At 41.7% G+C, this 26,386-nt stretch overlaps 1 protein-coding gene across 1 annotated transcript in view; it reads left to right on the forward strand.

The window, feature by feature from the left end:
- Nucleotides 1-20,170, forward strand: part of LOC128692174 (inactive hydroxysteroid dehydrogenase-like protein 1) — a 90,178-nt gene extending 70,008 nt beyond the window's left edge. The window contains exons 5-8 of the mRNA XM_070085244.1: nucleotides 17,701-17,830; nucleotides 18,013-18,110; nucleotides 18,250-18,347; nucleotides 20,030-20,170. Coding sequence (XP_069941345.1) covers nucleotides 17,701-17,830; nucleotides 18,013-18,110; nucleotides 18,250-18,347; nucleotides 20,030-20,042 — 339 coding nt within the window. The 3' untranslated portion in view covers nucleotides 20,043-20,170. The remainder of the gene's footprint in view (nucleotides 1-17,700; nucleotides 17,831-18,012; nucleotides 18,111-18,249; nucleotides 18,348-20,029) is intronic.
- The last annotated feature ends 6,216 nt before the right edge of the window (nucleotides 20,171-26,386 follow it).

The raw sequence follows: 26,386 nt of genomic DNA on the forward strand, positions 1-26,386 counted from the left end.
GCAAAGTCATGAAGATAGGGGAAGGGCACAGAAGACCACAGACAGAGTATAGGCTAGGTGGCCAAAGACTGCAAACCTCACTCAAGAAGAAAGATCTTGGGGTGAGTATAACACCGAGCATGTCTCCGGAAGCACACATCAATCAGATAACTGCTGCAGCATATGGGCGCCTGGCAAACCTGAGAACAGCATTCCGATACCTTAGTAAGGAATCATTCAAGACACTGTACACCGTGTATGTCAGGCCCATACTGGAGTATGCAGCACCTGTTTGGAACCCGCACTTGATAAAGCACGTCAAGAAACTAGAGAAAGTACAAAGGTTTGCGACAAGGTTAGTTCCAGAGCTAAGGGGAATGTCCTATGAAGAAAGATTAAGGGAAATCGGCCTGACGACACTGGAGGACTGGAGGGTCAGGGGAGACATGATAACGACATATAAAATACTGCGTGGAATAGACAAGGTGGACAAAGACAGGATGTTCCAGGGAGGAGACACAGAAACAAGAGGCCACAATTGGAAGTTGAAGACACAAATGAGTCAGAGAGATAGTAGGAAGTATTTCTTCAGTCATAGAGTTGTAAGGCAGTGGAATAGCCTAGAAAATGACGTAGTGGAGGCAGGAACCATACACAGTTTTAAGACGAGGTTTGATAAAGCTCATGGAGCGGGGAGAGAGAGGGCCTAGTAGCAACCGGTGAAGAGGCGGGGCCAGGAGCTAGGACTCGACCCCTGCAACCACAAATAGGTGAATACAAATAGGTGAGTACACACACCAACACACACACCAACACACACACCAACACACACACCAACACACACACCAACACACACACCAACACACACACCAACACACACACCAACACACACACCAACACACACACCAACACACACACCAACACACACACCAACACACACACCAACACACACACCAACACACACCAACACACACACCAACACACACACCAACACACACACCAACACACACACCAACACACACACCAACACACACACCAACACACACACCAACACACACACCAACACACACACCAACACACACACCAACACACACACCAACACACACACCAACACACACACCAACACACACACCAACACACACCAACACACACCAACACACACCAACACACACCAACACACACCAACACACACACACACACACACACACACACACACACACACACACACACACACACACACACACACGTAGTGGAGGCAGGAACCATACACAGTTTTAAGACGAGGTTTGATAAAGCTCATGGAGCGGGGAGAGAGAGGGCCTAGTAGCAACCGGTGAAGAGGCGGGGCCAGGAGCTAGGACTCGACCCCTGCAACCACAAATAGGTGAATACAAATAGGTGAGTACACACACCAACACACACCAACACACACACCAACACACACACCAACACACACACCAACACACACACCAACACACACACCAACACACACACCAACACACACACCAACACACACACCAACACACACACCAACACACACACCAACACACACACCAACACACACACCAACACACACACCAACACACACACCAACACACACACCAACACACACACCAACACACACACCAACACACACACCAACACACACACCAACACACACACACACCAACACACACACACACCAACACACACACACACCAACACACACCAACACACACCAACACACACCAACACACACCAACACACACCAACACACACCAACACACACCAACACACACCAACACACACCAACACACACCAACACACACCAACACACACCAACACACACACACACACACCAACACACACACACACACACACACACACACACACACACACACACACACACACACACACACGTAGTGGAGGCAGGAACCATACACAGTTTTAAGACGAGGTTTGATAAAGCTCATGGAGCGGGGAGAGAGAGGGCCCAGTAGCAACCGGTGAAGAGGCGGGGCCAGGAGCTAGGACTCGACCCCTGCAACCACAAATAGGTGAGTACCCACCCACACACACACCCACCCACCCTCACACCCACCCACCCTCACACCCACCCACCCTCACACCCACCCACCCTCACACACACCCACCCTCACACACACCCACCCTCACACACACCCACCCTCACACACACCCACACACACACCCTCACAAACACCCTCACACACACCCTCACACCCACACATGCACACCCACACACGCACACCCACACACGCACACCCACACACGCACACCCACACACGCACACCCACACACGCACACTCACACACGCACACTCACACACGCACACCCACACACGCACACCCACACACACACACGCACACACACACACACACACACACACACACACACACACACACACACACACACACACACACACATGGTAATGCATTATTTACAGCTAGCAAAGTCAGGGTATTTCTCCAGAAGGGTCTGCATTATACCACTGTGGATAAAATACTTTGCCATTTCTTGAACATTTCTGAGTGAGTTGTTTCTAAATTCATTAATTTGATCACACTCCAGTACATAATGACGCAAGGTGTGACAATAGTCCATCTGGCAAAGTTTACATTTCGTTTGGTCTACATCTGGTGGTGGTGATTTAACTTGCCATAGATACTTGTAACCCAGCCGGAGCCGGGCAGTAGTGACATCCAAGAGTCTGCTTATCTTCTTGGATGCACCATAGACATGTGGCTCCTCCTGCATGATGGAATGATGATAGATGGACTGACTTGTGTCAATCTCCCTAAGTCTTAAGTCAATGAAGTTCATTTGAAGTTCTTTTCGTATTATTGTTCTCAAACTGCTAACTGACAACCCAAGATTGTAATCTACCCCCTCTTTGAAAGCATACAGCTTAGCCAATTTATCAGTTCTATCATGCATCTGAAGACCAATGTGAGATGGAATCCACAGCATGTGCACTCTGACTCCACTGTCCACAATCTTACCATACCTGTGTCTGGCTTCTGACACAAGCATGCCACAATTTATACTTAATGAGTTGAGAGCATTTATGGATGACAGAGAATCAGTTACAATTAAAGTGTCAACCTTAGATACATGGACACATTTGAGTGCAAGGAGTATGGCAAACAGTTCTGTTTGAAGGGTAGAGGCCCAGTTATTGATGCGTGCTCCAATTTCTTTGAGAGCCATCACTCTGTGTGACAGCAGCACTACCAGCTGCACCAATGGACTGGTGAACAGAACCATCGACATAAATAATTTGTGAAAGAGTGTTCTGTGTGACTAAGTTATCAATACAGCTTAAGGCATCATGTTTGGCTTCAAGACGAAGCTTTGGTTGTGATTTAAGAAGAGTTTTGGGGGGAAATGGAGGAATGGTAGTTTGGAATGGGGTAATATCCCATGGAGCAGGGAAATGTCTGTTGTCTAACTTGATATAAATTATATAGCTGGTTCATGCGGAGGTCGGTTCCAGTTTTTTCGATCCATCTGGAAGGATGTTCACCAGTGCTGAGGAAAGTTTGGAGGGCTTCTGTGCAGGGGTTTGAATGGGCTAGCCTAAGCATATTGACCCCAATAAGGATATTTCTTTCAGTAACACGATCTCTAATGCTTGGAATATTAAGTTCTTTCCGCATATTTAAAATTTTGGCAGTACGAGGGCATCCTAGGATGATCCTCATTGCTTCGTTTTGCAGTTTTTCCAGCCCTCCAAGCTTCCAGTCAGACACGAGTGCAAGTAGTGGCGCCGCATAATCAACCAATGATCTAATATAAGCAAGATACGTCATTTTCACAATTTTAACATTAGCACCATACCTGGGATGAAAACCTGCCATAACTCTAAGTGCTCTCAGCCTTTCTTTGTATTGGCGACAAAGTCTCGTTACTACAGGTCCAAGTAGTGGAACCTCAAAGCCTAGATACCTGTATCTGCTTACATATTCTAGAAGAGACCCGTCATGCAACTGGATCTGACGAACTGTGCCTCTCTGCCGAGGAGGACGCCTGTTGAGTATCTTTGTTTTATCCCCTGAGATTATTAACCCCAGGTCCTGACACGAGGCTAGTACATGATTAAGAATGTTTTGGGTGTTGGAGAATCCGGTGGTGTGAATCATTATGTCATCAGCAAAACTAACCATATAATGATGGGGCTGGCTAGGCATGGCATTAAGTAAGGCATTAATCAAAATGTTGAAAAGGGTGGGACTAAGCACACCTCCCTGTGGGGTTCCTAATTCAAAATCTTTAGTTACACTTCTATGTCCCTGGAACAACACAGACGACTTTCTGTTGGACAGGTAACCTTTAATCCAGCGGAGAAGCCATCCTCCAACATCCATTCTGGCAAGTTTACTAATGATTACATGTCGGTTGGCTACATCAAAAGCGCATTTAAGGTCAAGGAACGTAGTGTATGAGCTGTCAGTGTGCAGAGTGAGAAAGGTGGTAATGCAATGATGCACACTCCTTCCATGCATGAAGCCATGCAACCGGGGTGACAAGAATTCCTTAATTCTGTGCATAAGACGATTAAGAATCATCCTTTCGAATGTTTTACACAAGCAGCTAGTAAGGGATATTGGGCGAAATGAGTTTTGTTGATTGGGCTTCGGAATGGGAATAATGAGGCTATTGGTCCATGATTTAGGGATCTCCCCAGTGACATAACTCATGTTATATAATTCAAGTAAAGGATTACCTGGTACTCGACACAGCAATCTGAGTATGTTGCAAGTAATACCATCCTCACCAGGCGACGTGGAGTTGCCCTTAGTTAGTGCTGCATCAAGTTCATAATTAGTGAAAGGAATGTTGCAGTCATCTGCCTTGCTGAGCATGAAGCAAACAAGTCTCTCCCTTGCATCATATTTGTCCATTAATTTCGCCTGTGTGGTACTGGGAAGACTGTCATAGCTAGATGTAGCAGCCCAAGCACTGACTAACTCATTCGCCCTATGCAAGGGATGAGGGTGCACGATCTGCCCAGTTCTGTTACCCTTAATTCTATTTATGTCCCTCCATGCCCGGCTAAGTGGGGTGTGAGCATTGAGACCATTGACAAATTGTTCCCAGTCTGTTTGCCGCAGCTCTGTCATACGCTCTCTGGCAGCAGCAAGGGCAGTTTGGAAGAGGCTCAGCATTTCATGAGTACGATGGTTTCTATAGGCTAGGCCTAGTCTGCGAGCAGTATGTTTCAATGTTCGAAGTTTAGAATCATTGTAATAGGTATGATTTTTATAAGACTTATGATTATTATGGAAGTCATTTGGATTTAGAGTAGTAGGAAGTTTCAGAGGCGGCTCTAAGAAGTTCTGAATACTGCTCACAAGGTCATTGTTAAAAGTCTCGACAGAGGTACACTCATAGGAATTATACCAGTCAGTCACATGTGCAACAAAGTCATCATGTTGATCAGGGGAAACATTAAGACGTTTCTGTTTGAATATCCCACCAGGGAGAATAGTATTACCAATATCTAGAGAGGTTAGCCTTGGGAAATGATCAGACGCTATATCTGTTACAATGGAAGACTCACAGCTGGCAGAAGTAATGTTGAAGCCCAGGCACAGATCAAGGACACCTCCATAGATATGTGTGGGTTCAAGGTCACCTACAATTTGCACATTATCATGACTGTTTAAGAGTGACAACAGTTGATTGCCATTACGATTACCAAACTGAGAGTTTCCAATGCTTTTGTGTCTTGCATTATAATCACCAATAATGAGAGTAGGTTCAGACTGAGCACAAGTTGGGAGCTCCAAGTAATTAAACTTATCAGCAGGAGCATACAAGTTAAATATGTTGAGAGCAGAGTTCCCAATATAAATCCTAACACCGTGATACTGTAGCCCCTCTGTTTTCTTATGTGCAAGAAGTTGATGGGGAAGTGATTTTTTAATATATAAAACACAAGAATTAGTAGATTTGAGGTTATATGCCACAAACGATGGCAATTTAGGGGGTTGGGATTTTTCAGGGACTCTGCACTCTTGTAGACACACAATATCAATGGATTCAGTGGTTACTTTATGATGCAGGTCAGAAAATCTTTTTCTAAGTGATGCAATATTCCAACTTAAAATGGATAGTTTATACGAGTTTGGTTCCATTATAAAAGCCCAGGGATAGTATTCAATTTCTCAGCAAAATGAAAAAACTTACTAAATAACAAACAGACATAATCAATATCAATATCATCAGTATTATCCTTATCCATGAGTCTCCTAAGTGCACTTCCATTTGCGAGACCTCTTGGGAGTCTTTGTAAAGAGAGGTCACTGCGCTCTTTGTCTGTGAATGTATGGAAGGTGACACTATCCCTCGCACTCACCTCTCCGCTTTTATTACACTCATCACTATCATCACATGTATCACTTCCCTCATCATTATGACCAGTGATACATACACCATTATCAACAACCGGGTCATCTCCACACTCAGTATCTATCAATACATTACACTCATCAGGTTGACTATCATGATGGTCTTCACTGCCCTTATCATCTTCACTGTGATTGTAAACACCACTATCAGGTTCATCGTTTTTGTAATTATTAACACCACTGCAATCATCAGTTTGTTCATCATCACCACACTCATTTTCATAATGACTGACAATCTGTGGGTTGATGTACTCATTTGCAACCTCTGTAAGTTTTTCCTCGTGGTGCTCAAGTTGTTGTTTCAAACACCATTGTTGCTTCTCCAGTACTGTTATGCGCAGCTGCATGTTGTGTACCACCCCAGCAAGACTAGCGTCATCTGGAAGTATGAAGTCCCAATCAGCTGAGCCAGGTGGCTGACTGACAGCTGACTCAGCCAGACAGATGGTGTCAACACCAGCAGCATTACTAGTGTTGATAGCAGACGTGATCGTGCTCTGTTGATGTACTCCCAGAGTGACTCGCTCAACCATATTGTCTGAGTTCAAGCATGGGTCAGTATTCAGACATGAAGTATCTGGTAGGCCTATTGCCTCATCATGGGGGGTGATGGGCGAGGCGGGAGCCCTGCGGCTGGCGATGTGGGCAGCTTTCGCTCTGCAGTCAGCATGAGCAGCTGTGACTCCTGGAGTCTTACAATTGATACATTCTAATGCAACGGTCTTGTGTTTCTTGATCATATCATAGCACTGGTGAGAAGGATGGCCTGCACACCAGTGTGACTTACTAAAGCATTTAAAAGCAATGTGACCCCAGCGCTGACACTTGTAGCATCTACGGTGAGGTGGTTTGTACAAAGCTATTTTGTAACTCCTGATAAGTGCTGTACGAGAGTAGATATATGATGGTGGAGTCCCTTGGCGAATCCACTCGGCCAATATCAGATCATTTGGAAGTCGACGAGGGTTTGCAACTTGATCTGACAACAGGAATTTAGGATCCATGTACTTATTGACATTGTGGATAACAATAAGCACTTTAGGTGATCTTGGTGGGGCAGCTTGGAGTTGGATGTTAGCATATTTATGAGTAAGAAGTTTTTCTATGAATGTTGGGTCGTTAGTAACAAAAACGTAATTATCCTCGTCATGACGAAAGCGAATCTGAAGGGTTTTTTCTGGGTTGTCTAATGAAGCTTCGTAAAACCATCTAAACTTGACCTCAAACTCAGTGTTAGCAGGGAAATCAAGCCTAACCATTCTGCAATGGTTGTTGTTGCTCTCGTTGTTTCTTGCAGCAAGCCTCCTTTGAAATCCTCTTAATTTTTTCAAAGCTCCCTTACTTCTAAAACGTACGAATTCGCCTTCACCATCATTTATTTCGTTCACATCCATAGGTCACTTTTAGTTCAGCTGCTTGAGATGGAAGAGTTAGTCTGTTACTTTTGGGTCAGCGAAACCGCCTTTATTCCATAAGAGAGAAGGGACAAGGAAGGGATATTCACCTCGCTAGACACAGGCAATATGGGTGTAGTGGCCTGCGGGTCGAAGTGCGATTTTCAAGGTCATTCACTGGGCCCACAGTCGTCTCGAGAGTTACCAACACTGTACTACTTGTTAATTACTCCAAACCCGCAGCACTTAACACATCTAGCAAACGTGTCTTGGAATGACAGACAAATTTTCACTACATAAGAACTACAGTGGACCCCCGCATACCGTTGGCATCACATAACGATTAATCCGCATACCGCTTGCTTTAATCGCAAAAATTTTGCCTCGCATACCGCTTAAAAACCCGCTCACCGCTGTTCGTCCGAGACGCGTCCAATGTGCGCCTTAGCCAGCCTCACATGTTCCGCCGGTGGCATTGTTTACCAGCCAGCCTCCGCGGTAGCATCCAAGCATACAATCGTAACATTTCGTATTATTACAGTGTTTTTGGTGATTTTATCTGGAAAATAAGTGACCATGGGCCCCAAGAAAGCTTCTAGTGCCAACCCTACAGCAATAAGGGTGAGAATTACTATAGAGATGAAGAAAAAGATCATTGATAAGTATGAAAGTGGAGTGCGTGTCTCCGAGCTGGCCAGGTTGTATAATAAAGCCCAATCAACCATCGCTACTATTGATGGTACAGCTGCTGCTGCTGCACTGTCAGCTGCTGCTGCTGCTGTAGCATCATCTGCTGCTGTTGTAGCATCGTCTGCTGCTGCTGTAGCATCGTCTGCTGCTGCTGTAGCATCGTCTGCTGCTGCTGTAGCATCGTCTGCTGCTGCTGTAGCATTGTCTGCTGCTGCTGTAGCACTGTCAGCTGCTGCTGCTGCTGCTGTAGCACTGTCAGCTGCTGCTGCTGCTGTAGCATCGTCTGCTGCTGCTGTAGCATCGTCTGCTGCTGCTGTAGCATCGTCTGCTGCTGCTGCTGCTGTAGCATCGTCTGCTGCTGCTGTAGCATCGTCTGCTGCTGCTGTAGCATCGTCTGCTGCTGCTGTAGCATCGTCTGCTGCTGCTGTAGCACTGCCTGCTGCTGCTGTAGCACTGTTGTTGGTGTGGCTTATTGAGAATACCAAGAAACAATTAACCCCAGAGGATTTGCCACCCAGGATAACCCAAAAAAGTCAGTGTCATCGAAGACTGTCTAACTTATTTCCATTGGGGTCCTTAATCTTGTCTCCCAGGATGCAACCCACACCAGTCGACTAACACCCAGGTGAACAGGGAAAAATGCCTGGAACTAGTGCTCATATTGGTGAATTTAAAGCCAGCAAAGGTTGGTTTGAGAGATTTAAGAATCATAGTGACATACACAGTGTGATAAGGCATGTTCTGGAAGAAAATACCAAACAGGACCTACAGTACTCAGGAGGAAAAGGCACTCCCAGGACACAGTGTCTCATCAGTCATTGCTGCATCTTCAATAAAGGTAAGTGTCATTTATTCTTCATTTAGTAGACTAGTACATGTACAATATATACTGTGCATGTACTACTCTACTATTGTGCATGTATCCTTCTCTTTGTGTGTAGGAAAATGTATATTTCATGTGGTAAAAATTTTTTTTTCATACTTTTGGGTGTCTTGCACGGATTAATTTGATTTCCATTATTTCTTATGGGGAAAATTCATTCGCATACCGATTATTTCGCATACCAATGAGCCCTCTTGCACGGATTAAAATCGGTATGCGGGGGTCCACTGTAGTTCTCACAACACCGAAGTTACGGCCGGAACACTGTAGAACGTTCACAAAGCCATTCTGATTCTGTAACTTGGCCTTCACTGGCGCTTGGGGCGCTGTTTAGCCTGGATCAGCTAAACTCGCCCTTATCCCATATGTAGATAATGGCGACGAGTTAAGGGGTACTGGTGAATAGGAAAGTCGAGGAAGGGACATTCACCTCACTAGACACACGCAGTATGGGTGAAAGTGGCATGCGGGTCTTATAGTGCCGTTTTCAAGGTCACCCAGCAGGCCAGACATTCCTCACTCATTTTAAGCCTACGTAGGTACTGATGGTAGCACAATGTCCTAAGTCAGTGAAATCCACTCGTGCAAATAGTTACAACAAATCTGCAGCACTTAACACTTCTAGCACAAACTTACTATGTTTATAGGTGAGCCTCTGGCATGTCCCACTTAAAAAGTTAGTACTGCAATGCTCGTTAAATTGTTCTTAACTAAGCCACTACAGGAAACACTGGTATGCCAGCAGCACTGTAGAACGTATACGTAGACATGCTGGGCCTTGGAATGCTGCTTTCAAGCCTGCTTGAATGTGCTTGCTAAGCCTGTGTCAACCACTTGGATATTTGCTTGTAGCAGGCAGGTAGGCACACAGGAGACATATTCGTAAGATGAATGGAGTGCGGCACGGAGGACTGACACGGGCACTCAAGCATTTATGTGGTCTGGCAAAAACCGCCTCTAGACCATGTTATCAACAAATTTTTGTTGAAAATAAGAAAAAGTTTTGGAGTGAGATTAACAAGTTTAGGAAGCCTAGAGAACAAATGGATTTGTCAGTTAAAAATAGAAGAGGAGAGTTATTAAATGGAGAGTTAGAGGTATTGGGAAGATGGAGGAAATATTTTGAGGAATTGTTAAATGTTGATGAAGATAGGGAAGCTGTGATTTCGTGTATAGGGCAAGGAGGAATAACATCTTGTAGGAGTGAGGAAGAGCCAGTTGTGAGTGTGGGGGAAGTTCGTGAGGCAGTGGGTAGAATGAAAGGGAGTAAGGCAGCCGGGATTGATGGGATAAAGATAGAAATGTTAAAAGCAGGTGGGGATATAGTTTTGGAGTGGTTGGTGCAATTATTTAACCCTTTGAGGGTCGACAGGCCCTCTCCGAAACTCGTTCTCAGGGTCGGCCAAATTTAAAAAAAAAAAAAATTATTTTCTCTTATGAAAAGATAGAGAATCTTTTCCTGATCATAAAGACACCAAAAGTTTGAAATTTGATAGAAAACTTACGGAATTATGCTCTCGCAAAGTTAGCGGTCTCGGCGATGTTTACGCATCGGCGATTTTGCCCACTTTGAGCCCCATTTTCGGCCAATTTCGCTGTACTAGTCGACAAAAAACATGAATATTTTGCTAGAACTCCATTTTTTCTATCGAATGGGTGCAGGAAACCACCCATTTATGAAATTCAACTATCCAGTACAGTGGTCAGAATTTAGCAATTTTGCCAATTTCACACAAATTTCAAAAGATGCCAATTTCCGAATAGAGTCCAGAATAAACAAGAAAGACATTCCTGGCACTAAAATGACATTTCCTCTAGTCATTAGTCACGTCTCAAGGCCCCTCTTATATTCTTTTGCTTTCCATTTTGAATTTTTATTCTCACAAAAAATATAAGATTTACTGTTATGCAGACTACTGCATTAGTGTAAAAAATGGTATAAATATTATTGGTGCACTTGTGAAAGAATATTAGACTCACCAGTTGACGTGTATTGCACGCTTGGCACGATTTGTGTACTTTTGAAGTTTGGTAAAAATCGAACATTTCTGCTACTTTGAGCTCAATTTCAAGGCACCTTTCATTGTAAAACCAGCCAAAATCATCTCAATTTCTGTAATATGTCTTCCATTCTATAAAATGAGACCAAGAAAACTAGAATACAACAATAAATACCATACGAAAATACACTGCAAAGTCGCTGATTTATTCCAAAAAAATGGTCAAAGTTTTTTTTTTCTCATTATGCACTGTGTGCTGCAGGATTTTTTTTAGACTGTGCACACTGACCACATAGACCCATTCTTTCATATGAAGGCCTACCAGCTTTCTCCCACTAGATTTGAGGCCGCTAGAATTTATGTGTACTAGTACGTCAAAAACCCCTACGCGTAAGACGTACTAGTACGACGAAAACCCTCAAAGGGTTAATAAATGTATGGAAGAGGGTAAGGTACCTAGGGATTGGCAGAGAGCATGCATAGTTCCTTTGTATAAAGGCAAAGGGGACAAAAGAGAGTGCAAAAATTATAGGGGGATAAGTCTGTTGAGTATACCTGGTAAAGTGTATGGTAGAGTTATTATTGAAAGAATTAAGAGTAAGACGGAGAATAGGATAGCAGATGAACAAGGAGGCTTTAGGAAAGGTAGGGGGTGTGTAGTTGGGTAGTTGAAATCAGTAAATGGGCAGTCTCTTGTACTCAATCGATAGAACAAATGGAGTTCTAAAGAAGTAGCTAATGGAATTAGCCGAAAATAGGGCTCAAAGAGGGTGAATTCGCTGATTCGTAAATATCACAGAGGTCGCTAACTTCGCGAGAGCATAATTCCATAAGTTTTCCATCAAATTTCGTTCTTTTGGTGCCATTACCATTGGGAAAAGATTCTCTATAATTTCATAAGCAAATTTTTTTTTTTTTTTTTTTTTTTTTTTTTTACACTAGGAGACATCTCAGGATTTGGGTTTGTGACAGTCAGGAGGTTAAAACAGCGACTTTGTGGTGTTTTTCCTTGGTCTCGTTTGATAGAATGGAATATATATTACAGAAATAGAGATGATTTTGATTAGTTTTAGTATGGAAATGGCATGAAATTGAGCTCAAAGTAGTGGAAATGTTCAATTTTTGCCGATGTTCAGGAGTAAATAAATGTTGTCACGAGCCTAATACGCGTCAACTGGTGGGTCTAATATATGTTCATGAATGTGCTAATTTTATTTATACAATTATTACAACATTGTGTAACAGTAAATCTTCTATTTTTTGGTGTGAATAAAAATTTATTATGTGAATAAAAAATCAAATGGAATTCATTTGTAAAGCCTGAAAATGTAACTAATGAACAAAGGAAATGTTAGTTTAGTGCCAAAAATGCCAGTATTGTTTATTCTGGACCCTATTTTGAAATTGGAATACAGTGGTACCTCGGGATGCAAAATTAATTCGTTACAGAAGGCTGTTCGAGTGCCAATACCGAACAAATTTGTTCCCATAAGGAATAATGTAAATTATATTAATTCATTTCAGACCCCCCAAAAAAACACTTACAAAAGAGTGCAAAAGGAGAGCAGATAATAGAGTGGGGGAGGCACTGTCAAGAAATTTTAATGAAAATAAGAAAATATTTTGGAGTGAGTTAAAAAGGTTAAGAAAGCCTAGGGAACAAATGGATTTGTCAGTTAATAACAGAGTAGGGGAGTTAGTAGATGGGGAGATGGAGGTTTTGGGTAGATGGCGAGAATATTTTGAGGAACTTTTAAATGGCTACGAAGAAAGGGAGGCGGTAATTTCATGCACTGGCCAGGGAGGTATACCATCTTTTAGGAGTGAAGAACAACAGGATGTGAGTGTGGGGGAGGAGCATGAGGCATTACATAGAATGAAAGGGGGTAAAGCAGCTGGAACTGACAGGATCATGACAGAAATGTTAAAAGCAGGGGGGGATATAGTGTTGGAGTGGTTGGTATTTTTGTTTAATAAATATATGAAAGAGGGGAAGGTACCTAGGGATTGACAGAGAACAGGTATAGTCCCTTTATATAAAAGGAAAGGGGACAAAAGAGATTGTAAAAATTATAGAGGAATAAGTTTACTGAGTATACCAGGAAAAGTGTACGGTAGGATTATAATTGAAAGAATTAGAGGTAAGACAGAATGTAGGATTGCGGATGAGCAAGGAGGTTTTAGAGTGGGTAGGGGATGTGTAGATCAAGCGTTTACATTGAAGCATATGTGTGAACAGTATTTAGATAAAGGTAAGAAAGTTTTTATTGCATTTATGGATTTAGAAAAGGCATATGATAGTGGATAGGGGAGCAATGTGGCAGATGTTGCGAGTATATGGAATAGGTGGTAAGTTACTAAATGCTGTAAAGAGTTTCTATGAGGATAGTGAGGCTCAGGTTAGGGTGTGTAGAAGAGAGGGAGACTATTTCCCGGTAAAAGTAGGTCTTAGACAGGGATGTGTAATGTCACCATGGTTGTTTAATATATTTATAGATGGGGTTGTAAAAGAAGTAAATGCTAGGGTGTTCAGGAGAGGGGTGGGATTAAATTATGGGGAATTAAATGCAAAATGGGAATTGACACAGTTGCTTTTTGCTGATGATATTGTGCTTATGGGAGATTCTAAAGAAAAATTGCAAAGGTTAGTGGACGAGTTTGTGAGTGTGTGTAAAGGTAGAAAGTTGAAATGAACATAGAAAAAGAGTAAGGTGATGAGGGTGTCAAATGATTTAGATAAAGAAAAATTGGATATCAAATTGGGGAGAAGTATGGAAGAAGTGAATGTTTTCAGATACTTGGGAGTTGACGTGTCGGCGGATGGATTTATGAAGGATGAGGTTAATTATAGAATTGACGAGGGAGAAAAGGTGAGTGGTGTGTTGAGGTATATGTGGAGACAAAAAACATTATCTCTGGAGGCAAAGAAGAGAATGTATGAAAGTATAGTAGTACCAACACACTTATATGGGTGTGAAGCTTGGGTTGTGAATGCAGCAGCGAGGAGGCGGTTGGAGGCAGTGGAGATGTCCTGTCTAAGGGCAATGTGTGGTGTAAATATTTTGCAGAAAATTCGGAGTGTGGAAATTAGGAGAAGGTGTGGAGTTAATAAAAGTATTAGTCAGAGGGCTGAAGAGGGGTTGTTGAGGTGGTTTGGTCATTTAAAGAGAATGGATCAAAGTAGAATGACAGAGAGCATCTAAATCTGTAGGGGAAGGAAGGCGGGGTAAGGGTCGTCCTCAAAAAGGTTGGAAGGAAGGGGTAAGGGAGGTTTTGTGGGCGAGGGGCTTGGACTTCCAGCAGGCGTGCATGAGCGTGTTCGATAGGAGTGAATGGAGATGAATGGTATTTGGCACCTGACGATCTGTTGGAGTGTGAGCAGGGTAATATTTAGTGAAGTTATTCAGGGAAACTGGTTATTTTTATATAGCCGGACTTGAGTCCTGGAAATGGGAAGTACAGTACCTGCACTCTAAAGCAGGGGTTCGGGATATTTGCAGTTTGGAGGGATATGTTGTGTATCTTTATACGTACAGTGGTCCCTCGTTTTTCGTAATTAATCCGTTCCTGGAGCCGTTACTATAAATGAAATTTACGATTTGCAAATCAATTTTCCCCATAAGAAATAATGTAAATACAATTAATCCGTTCCTGACACCCATCCGCGGTGCCTGGATGGCTTGTAAACACTGGTGCTCTCAGGCCACAAGTGGACATGTCTCGAATGGAACGAATTGCGTTGGTCGAGTTTTTTAGTGCTAGTCGAGACAAAATTTTTGCAATAAAATGTATTGCTAGTTGGATTTAATGTTAGACGATGCCATCGTTGGTCAAGGGTCCACTGTAGTACATAAACAATACAATGGGAAATGATGAGTGAAACATTAACAGCATAACACTTACCTTTATTGGAGATTCATCTTAGTGTATGGGAGACTGGAGGAGGAGAGAGATTGGATTGTTTACAGTTTGGAAGGGGAATCCCCTTCCAGCAACATCTCAGGTACCAATTGCTTCTTTGGGGTTGCTTCTCTTCTCTGTTTCTTAATGCCACTAGAACCACCTTGAGAGTCACTCTAGTCCTGTCTCGCAAAGTAACTGTGGAGAGAGCTCTGTTTCTGGCGTCTCTTTAACACTTCCCTAAAATGGCCCAAGACTTTGTCACTGTACATATTTCTCACCTTCTTTACCACAGGCTTGGCACTAGGAGCTTTCTTTGGAGCCATGGTAGCTTATTTAGTGCTTGCAAGCACTAAAATGAGTGGAATATTATGAAATATTTTGTAGGAGCACTTGAGGGGACCTTCACTCACTTGTAAACAATGCCAGACTGGCTGGGTAGGGAGGCCTCCCCGGCTCAAACCGTGCATACGCGTCCCGGACGAACTACTATTCGCGAGTCAACCTATGAAAAGCGAGTCCATGTTTATACGAAAATACCCCTATGATTAGCGAAATTTACAATTGCCGAGAACTACGAAAAGTGAGGGACCACTGTATATGCTTCTAAGCTGTTGTGTTCTGAGCACCTTTGCAAAAACAGTGATTATGTGTGAGTGAGGTGAAAGAGTTGAATGATGATGAAAGTATTTTCTTTTTGGGGATTTTCTTTCTTTTTGGGTCACCCTGCCTCGGTGGGAGACGGCCGACTTGTTAAAAAAAAAAAATGCATAATTGTTTGAGTTTTGAGCTGTTCGTATCCCGAGGTACGTACCACTCCATTTTAACCCTTTGAGGGTCCGTCCCGTAGATCTACGGCTTTACATTCAGGGTCCAAACCGTAGATCTACGTCATGAGCTCAGCTCACTCTGATAAACTGTGAGTGGTACATTTGGGCCTAGATATGAGAGAATACATCTATGTGGTATGTGTGCACCCCATAAAACAGATCCTGCAGCACGCTGTGTATAATGAGAGAAAAAAACTGAAATCATGTTTTTTCAATTAAAACAGCGACTTTGCTGTGTTTTTTCGTATGTTTTTTTATAGTTCTATTTGCGATTTCTTGGTCTCATTTGATAGAATGGAAGACATATTACAGAAATTGGTTTTAGCACTGGAAATGGCTTGAAACTGAGCTCAAAGTAGCAGAAATGTTAAATTTTTGCTGATATTCAAGAGTACACAAACGACCTCACACTTCTAATACACACCAGCTGGTGGGTCTAATATGCATTCACAAATATGGTGATGATATTTATACAATTATTACAGTATTGCATAACAGTAAATCTTCTATTTTTTGGTGTGAATAAAAATTCATTATGTGAATAAAAAAATCAAAATGTAATTTATTTGTAAAGCCTCAAAACATAACTAATGAACAGAGGAAATGTTAGTTTAGTTCCAGGAATACCTACATTGTTTATTCTGGACCCTATTTTGAAATTGGAATATTTTGAACTTTGTGTGAAATTGGCCAAATTAACAATTTCCGATCACTTTAATTTGTAGTTGAAACAGTTGACTTGGCGATTTCTTGTGCTCAATCGATAGAATAGAAGTAATACTAGCGAAATAGCTAAGAATTTGGTTGACTGGAATAATGTAATTGGCCTAAAATGGGAGTCAAAGTCGGCAAAATCGCCGATTCATAAATATCGCTGACACATCAAAATTCGCGAGAGCATAATTTCGTCAATTTTCCATCAAATTTCATACTTTTTGTTTTATTACCTTCGCAAAAAGATTCTCTACCATTTCATAAGAAAAAATAATTTTTTTTTTTTTTAAATTCTTGGACACTGGGGCACCACTTCAGATTTGGGCCTTGGACCCTGAAGGGGTTAAACTTTGTACTAAATTAGCCAAATTACCAATTTCTGATCACTTTATTGAGTAGTTGAACCACTTGACTGGGTGATTTCTTGAGCTCAGTCGATAAAACAGAAGTAATGTTAGCAAAATAGCTAAGAATTTGGTCGACTGGAATAATGTAATTGGCCTAAAATGGGAGTCAGTCAGCAAAATCGCTTATGCGTAAATATCGCTGATGCATCAAAATACGTGAGAGAGTAATTTCATCAGTTTTCCATCAAATTTTGTACTTTTTGTTTTATTACCTTCAGAAAAAGATTCTCTACCATTTCATAAGAAAAAAAAAATGAAAATTCTTGGACCCTGGCTGTCACTCTGAGATTTGGCCTCTGGACTCTGAAAAGGTTAAGAAAGTTAAGCTACCCCTGTTAATTGGTGGTCAACTGTATATGAAATATTGAACCATGGCAGCTATATTAGGAATCATGTGTACTATCTTAAATTGAAATAGCTTACACATTGTTACAAAAATGTATTATAAGACAAATGGACTTACAAAGCATTTTTAAAGAGTTGATTTTTTCAGGCCTTTGTAGATTACTTTTCACATTCTTTGGAATGGGAGTATCGTGACTCGGGCATCACTGTTCAGACCATCCTACCTTCATATGTCTCGACCAACATGGTGAAGTTCTCGGATATCCTTCAAAGACCCAGTGAGTATAGAAATATGAGTAAGGTAAAGAGTATGTGGATGAGTCTTTAGGTGTCATTTGCCTTTTTAAATATTTCAGATCTTTTTAGAAATATTTATAGTGTATCGTTTAGCCTTTCGTATGTTCATGATATTTGTTAATCAGAATATTGGCCATTTTAGTTTACCCTTTCTTGCTTCTAGATGTGCTCGTCCCAACGGCATCAACCTTCGTCTCCAATGCTGTACACACGCTAGGTTACGCTCGCCGTACTAGTGGATACTGGGCTCATGGCATTCAGGTAAGTTTAATTTTAACATGATTCTTAAAGTAATATTATGCCAGACACATATTTGTCAGTTTTTCTTAGTAATTTTTTTATACATTTATTGGAAAGCAGGTATTTTCCAGATTTAATTTTTGATTATGATTTTTTTCAGGTTCATATGGCGGAGAAATTTGGCAACAAATGGCTGTTTATGTATTTCAACTATTTATGGAATTCATTTCTGCTGCGGAATATGAAAAAGAATCAATCGTAAGCATTAAAACAAAATTTGTTGAAGCCAACATGCTTGGCATAATTAAAGACAATTGGATGAATGGATTTTGCTAAATCCTTCTCTCATTTGCACTTAAAGAATTATTATAATCAGTGGTACATTTAACAATTAGGAAAATAAGAATTTGTCATAGCTATTAATCAAATTTATAAAAGTTAAGTGAAAGATTATGATTTTTTTCATATCCTGGTCAAAATAAAATTGAATAAGTTTTCTTAACTTCAGATCTAAAGTATAGGCTAGTTTGTAGTGATGGTAAAACATCAGTATTTATTGTCAATTTTTGTTTACAATTTAAGGTTTTATTTTTTGTGCATTAGCTTACATAAACTGCTTAGTGGCTGCCTTATATTGATGTGGGAATAAAATGGATGAAGATCTAAAAATTGGCTCTTTTAAACCCAAATCTCTTATTTTGTTTAAGAATTAGGAAATATGCATATTTTTTCCATGTTTGTGGATAGTTTTAAAGTTTGCTTGCCACAGTTATGTTCATGATTGGTTATTTCTACTTATTTTTATATACAGTGGTCCCTTGAGTTAAGATATTCATCCATTCCAGAAGAACTATCACACTTCAAAACAGTCATAACTTAAATCCCAGAGTATACAAGATTTAACGGTAATTCATCCCAAGATCCCGGAAATGCAACTTTTATTGTGTCTTGGTCTTGAGTTGGTGATGGGGTAGAGTGTGAGAGGAGGTTACTAGCTGGAAGGAGAAGCTTCTTCCAACCACTGCTTTTTGGAAGAAAAACTATCAAGAGTTTTGTGTTGCTTTCTTCCAAGGCTCTTAAAAAATGAGATAAAACATTTTCAAAACCACAGGAAGCGAGTGCAGTTTTTTCATTGTCTGAGTACTTTAAGATTCTTTTCACATCTTCCCAATGAGTAAACTGCTACTGAATTTTTGTAGCTGTTATCCTCTCCATCTTAATCCATCTTCCCTAATTGTTGGAGCTTCTCTGTTGTCAGCTCCTGTCTGTTGTCCTGAATTAACTCCTTCACATTCATGCAGTTATGAAAGGTAAATAACCCAGAATTGGTGCAGGCATCGTGCATGGCAACTTCAAACTGAAGAGGAAATGAAAAACTGCATTACAAACGCTGCTATCGGTTGAGATTCAACCCCAGACAAATTCATTTCCCTTGCTGATTGGCTGTTGAGCTACCCCCACTGGTGCTTCTATTCTATTGGTTCACACGCTGCCCCAAGAGGCAAGCTACCGTATTGCTGGGTGGCCAAGGGCCACCCATGTGCTCTGATCACTGTACACATCTTATTTCAAATATTTCATCGCGCCTCAAAACTAAATTCCTTTGAGGGTAAATCGTAACTCAAAATGATCACAACTCAAGAGACCACTGTATTATAAATCCTATACTAATAGTGTGCTACACATGCAGCAAGTTTCTAATAAAAGTATCCAAACACAGGAGTGTAATCAGTGCTGGTCAGTGCCAAACTACAGTTCTATTATCTCCATGTGGGGTTGTTTGTACAAGTATGATTATTCTTGTACAGATTTGTTTGAAAAGTTGAGTTTGAGTATGCATTGTGCTTGGATCTTGAATAGTTTGATAGATGACTGGGTGAAACAATTCAGTTAACAGTTTAAAATTTATTGTATGAGAATTTGACTTCTTAATTTTTCAGCCGCAGCCGATGAGGCTCCAGCACAGAGGCTAACCACTGTGAAGCACGACTATTTTCTCCATTGGCAGAGCGTGCGTTTATGTTTTATGGATGTAGGGACAATCAGCAACCCATAGGTATACAATCAAAGGATTTCCACAACTGGTTTTAAAAATTAAAAATTTCATTTCAAATTATGCTGAAGTTACTATTTTTGGTTAGAATTTTTTTTTTAAGCCCTGTATGAAGAATATTTTTCACATGGTTGGAAAAATTACTTGTTACAGGTAACTGATAAATAAGAGGTTAGTTGAAGTTTCTTAATACTTTAAGAATTGTCTAAAGATTTTTGCATTAGTAAGAGTCAGCAGGTTGGCAGTGTTTAGAACAGTCAGAAGTAGAAATAATTTAGCATTACTTTGTCACAGAACTGGGGTTGAACAGTGATGCATGGCAGAGCAAGTTTCTTTATTTTGCCATGCTTCCACGTGGGTGTGGCACATTATTACAGTTGACTATGTATCACTCTAAAGTGTCAGCTTTATCAAATACTGTGTGGTACACAGTACACATTTTACCCCCACAGTGGGCTCTATCAAGTCATAAAAGTAATGAAGCCACATGGCTTCATAAAGCTTAGTACATGGGCAAGTAATTGTCTGTAGTAAGATTTCCTCTTTCTACCATACTTATCGGTAATACCTGTCATTCTAAATTACGTGTCAAATTCTAAATAGAAACAAAAATTTATCCCATAACAGTAGGAGAGGAGAGGTGTCTGAAGATGTAGTGGCGGGTATCGTAAGATGCAACTTAATTGTTGAGATGTCTCGTGTTTTCAAAGTTGAGGAAGAGGTTCCAGTGCTGATTGCAACACCTCAAATCTGCTTACTGGTATTCTGAGTAGAATCTAGGTGCTTTCAGCAATGCAGTACCTCTTGTAGTGCTTAGTTTTCATTGTGATAATAACAATACCTCTTGTGTAGCTCATTCAGCAAAGATATTACAACTGATGTAAATACATAGTCACAACTTGTCTATTGTACCATACCTTCTAATACTTTTTTTTTTTTTTTATCCTCTGTGACAAGATATGTTGCCTTCTTAATTGTGCTTCTTTTACCAGATTTCTTGGCAAGTTGCAAAATTATTTTTTGTCATTTTATTTGATGATTAAAGCAAAATTTGGATTGTTTTATAAAAATGGTGTCCAGAAAATAGCTGTTTTCAACTTAGAATTCTGATGTTCAAGTTGACTGATAGTTGGTTTATTGTATTGGTAATGTCATAATTTGAAGACAAATAAATTTCAATTTTTATGGTTGTGTGAACTAACTAAAAAAATGAAGATGGATTGTATAGACCAGGTTCATTACTGTTATAATATAGGTTCTTTGTTTCAATGCTTTTAATTTGATCTTAGGCTTGCCTAAACTAAAATCAGTTCAGTGACTCATTTTGTGTGCTAACTGGCTTTGAGAGTTTACTTTCCTCAAAATATATCGTGGCTTAAAAGGGATTATAGATACGGTATGAGCTGCTACTAATGGACATAAGTGTATTATATTTATATAACTGTAATGGCAATATTTTGGCCATGATAGAAGAAGATTAATATTAATAGTAGGATCTGTTAATAGTTCTAAATAAGCAAATGGTTCTATTTTTTTAAATCCTACAGCTTGATTGCACTCCTGAAACTAATAGGTTGCTGACTACATCATATAGCCTATAAAAGGTAAACTGAAGTGACTCCACATGATTCTAGAAGTTTTTCATAACTGCACAAAACAAAAGGGAATATCTGAAAATGGGTTGTGATTATGCTTACTATTTGTCATTAGGCAGAAAACAAATCTATAATTTTAGTTCATTAGCCATGATCATGATAGTACAGTGGACCCCTGCTTTACGATCAGCTCCCAATGCGACCAATTATGTAAGTGGGTTTGTATGTGTATGTTTGGGGGTCTGAAATGGACTAATCTAATTCACAATATTCCTTATGGGAACAAATTCGTTCAGTAATGGCACCTGAACATACTTCTGGAATGAAATAATATCGTAAACCGGGGGTCCACTGTATCTCGGTCAGTAGGGCATTATTTAACGCACTCTCTATTCTTTTTATTTTGTAATATCACAGAAGTTCAGTGTTTTATAAATACAAATGTGTACTTAATATAAGTGTTCTGTGCCATCAAATTTGAAAGTTCCATAACAATACCCAGATAGGCATATGACATGTCCTTCCTCACACTGTCCTGTATTGGTGCTCCTCAGCTAAGCTGCAATACAATCTGCCAATTACTTAAGATTTGCCTTACTCACAGCCCCTGGGAGCTGTGGCCCATTGAGATACAGTACTCTGTACTATGTAAATATTTGCATATAGTGATTTCATTAGATTTAGCAATATGCTTTAATGTAAAACTTTTGTACTCTGATTTAAACCTAAACATTTATATACATAACTACATTCCAACTGATGCACAGGCCAAGAGTATTAAGAACTACAGTAATACACACTACACATATATGTACAAACATACATATACACCCGTCTGGGTTTTCTTTTATTTTTTTACTAGTTCTTGGTCTTGTTTCTTCTTATTTGCATGGGGAAGTGGAGCAGAATTCTTCCTCCATAAGCCATGCGTGTTGTAGGGGGGGACTAAAATGCTGGGAGCAAGGGGCTAGTAACTCCTTCTGCTGTATACATTACTAAAATTAAAAAGAGAAACTTTTGTTTTTCTTTTTGGGCCACCCCGCCTTGGTGGGATATGGCCAGTTTGTTGAAAGAAGTAAAAAAAAAAAAATAGCATTGAGAATGAAAGGCACTAAATTGTATAAAAAGTCTGGATATAATAAATGTTTAATAAGAGTTAAGACATTAGTAAAATGATTACTCAACCCATTGGGCAGGCTCCTTGGGGGGGCTCCTTGGCGTGGTGAAGAGGCTCTTGGTCTGAGGAATTAGACCTGTCGGTCTCCTTCCTCAGACCGAACCTAATTACCCCCCAATCCCCCCTTCCCTATCCCATCCTCCCCATCCTCCCCTTTCTCCTTTCCTCCTCCTCCTCCCCACCCTTCCCTTTTGCCCTTCCTTTTTGGCCTTTGGGATTTTTTCCCACAGGCGCGCTAGTTCCTAGGTAGGGGAAAGGGTACCGGGGTCCATCCCATTCCGTTGAGGTTCTTGGCGGTGGTGTAGTTTGCCGTGGAATCTGGATCGCCTGGAGATGTCTCGATCCCTCTCCAGTATCCTGGAGGATGGCTTTGGGTGTTTTTCAGGCGACGGGTGTATCTCTGGAAGCCACCTTTCGGATTCCAGGAGTGGTGGCCGAAGGAGGTATGCTTTGTGGCGGATATCCAGCCGCCCTCTCTTTTGTCCACCGAGGTAGTTCAGCAGATGTGAGGTTGCTATCCCAGATTGCTGGTTTACTGGCATGATGGGTAGGGTATGGCACGGGTTCCATGCTGCATCTGCGCTACTAGCGGTGCTGAGGTCCTCTTGGGCTCGGAGGGAGATTTCTGGCCCTTTCATTCCTCCTAAGAACTATCCCTCCCCGGTCCCCCCTTTTTTTTTATTCTTTTTTTTATTTTTATTTTCTTTTCTTCTTTCTTTTTTTTTCTTAAAAACAAAAAGAAAGAAGTAACCTAACCATGGAGTACCCGATCCATGACCCCGCTACCCCCGGGCCCCTTATTGTTACCGCACCCCGTTCTGACCTCGCCTCGTCTTTTGGCCACTCTTCGGACATTCCTAAGGCCCCTGTACCTCTTGCTGGTGCTGTTTCGTCACCCGCTTCAGGTGCCGGGGTTTCGACTGACTCCTTCGATTTGTCTGACCTCTGCTCTCCTTTGACTATGCTTCCGGCTTCTCCCTCTACGGTGCGGCGATTTTTGAATCGCCAGCCCGTCCCACGTCGGACCGACTCTGGTCCCACTTCTAAACGTCAACGACAATCTCCTGATGTTACTTGGTTACCTTCCCATTTTACTCGGAAAAGACCGACACATCATGCACTCCCTCTCCACACTCAGTTTTGGACCACACAATGGACTAAATTCTTTACATTAAGACTGACTTCTTCTACTGCCTATCTTTCCGACCATAGTATTGGCAAAGCGCTTCTACACCACGTTGGTAGAGATATTTCCTTTCATGCTCTTAAGAGTGGTACGCGCATCATCACAGTCCAGAATTCTACCCAAGCTCATGATATTTCTCTTCTTTCACATATTGATACTATTCCTATCACTATCGAAAAACATCATTCCCTCAATTCTTGTAGTGGTACTGTTATTCCGCCCCATACCATAGTCCAACAGAATTTCCAGACATGTGGCACTGACATTCTTGAACAGCTGGAATTCCAAGATCTCCCAATTCTCAAGGTAGACACTTATGTTCTTCCTGCCCGCGGGCGAAGACGATACCCTTGCAATGTGGCTCGTTTAACTTTTGACAGCCGTGAACTCCCATCCTCTGTTTATGTAGCAGGACATCGGACAAGTTCGGAAGGTGATCCCTACACCGCAACAGTGTAGAAGTTGCTGGTGATTTGGCCACCCGGCAAAATATTGCAGATCTATAGCCGAATGCCCAGTCTGTGGTGCCGATGACCATTTTAATACGTCTTGCAGTTGAACTCCCTCTTGCCTTAATTGTCATGAGGCTCGCCCTTCGTACTCTCGCCGTTACCAGGTCTACTTAAATGAGCGGGAAATTCGTTGCCTCAGAGGCAGAAGGTCTCCCCGTGTTTCTTATTCTCGTGTTTCAAAGCGTCCCCCCACTTCTGAGGTCACATCTTCCGCAGCGTCCTCTGCGGTTGCCAGTCCCATAGTCACTCCTGTATCTAATTCTTTTGCTGTCCTGGGCTCAGACGTCCTTACTTCAACTCCTCAGTCTGTCCTCACTTCTTCATGTTCTCCCTCACAAACCTTGGTATCGACAAGACCTCGTACGACACCTCTTCCCAATCATCCCTCTACTTCTCAGAGGTCCCAAAAATCTCCTTTAACCCCTCCTTCCCTTCATCCACCTCCACATTTTACCTTCCCGGTCTCTGTACCTGGGTCTTCCCCTTTCACTGGCTCTATTACAAGTGTGAAGGTTCATCCTCCTCCTCGTACTGTGCCTTCCTCCCCTGTCCCCACCCAAGTTTCTTCCTCTTCTGCCACCTCCCAGGTTTCTGCCTCTTCTGTCCCCTCCCACACTTCTCCAGTTCCCTCCACCATTTAACCCCTTCCTACCTTGGTACAGTCCATTACAGCTCTGATCTTTACTCAAACTCCTCCTCCTTCCATCTCCAATATTGTCTCCCATACGATGTCTCTGAACTCTGAAACACTTGAGACAATTTCAGAATATATTGCAGAGACCAAACCATCAATGGACACTGATCCACCCTCTGTTCCTTCTCTTTCTTCTTCTCCATCTGCGCAACCCCTTTCTTCACAACGCACCATTCCTTCGCTACTTGAACGTTTTCCTTTGCCACCGCATGTGGACTTTTCTAACCCCTCTAGTTCGTAGGTTCCCTTACCTGCGGATTTCAGGTATCTTTATCGTTGCCAATCATGGCCTATTTACAGTGGAATATTCGCGGCCTCGGGTAATCGGGGTGAGCTTCAGATGTTGCTCTCCCAGTTTTCCCCTGTTGGTGTTTGCTTACAGGAACCAAAATTACACTCTGCCGTTATCTATCCCATCTCAGGCTATAATTTATTGTATTCTTCAGATCCTTTTCCTGATGGGACCTTTAATGAAAGTGCCCTTCTTCTACGCACTGATATTCCGTACCATCAGCTATTTGTTCGTACTTTGCTGCATTACACAGCAGCCCGTATCCACTTGCATAAGTGGTATACAATCTGTTCTTTGTATCTCTCTCCTTCTCGGGCATTATCTATCCCGGATATTGCCTTTCTTGTTTCGTCATTACCACCACCACTTCTGTTACTTGGTGATTTTAATGCCCATCATTTCCTCTGGGGGGGTCTCACTGTGATTCCCGTGGCATTCAGTTAGAGGCTTTTCTTGCTACCCACCCCCTCCATGTTTTAAATACAGGTACTCGCACCCATTTTGATCCTCGGTACAATAGAACCACGGAGAGACTTCTTAATTTTAAGCAGAAGCGTGCGATTGCTCGCCGTGTCATCCGTGACGCTAAATGCACTTGCTGGCGAGATTGTCTCCACCATCACCTCTGCTTCCTCTATGAGTGCAGTCTGGAAAAAAGTACGAAATCTGAGTGGTAAATATTCTCCTGACCCGGCTCCTGTTCTGTGGGTTGCTGGTGTTGATATAGCAAACCCACTAGATGTTGCCAATGAAATTGGCAATCATCTGGTCCGTATTTCTCAGGGGCT

This window comes from Cherax quadricarinatus, chromosome 15 (assembly GCF_038502225.1).
Source record: "Cherax quadricarinatus isolate ZL_2023a chromosome 15, ASM3850222v1, whole genome shotgun sequence".
Classification (NCBI taxonomy): domain Eukaryota; kingdom Metazoa; phylum Arthropoda; class Malacostraca; order Decapoda; family Parastacidae; genus Cherax; species Cherax quadricarinatus.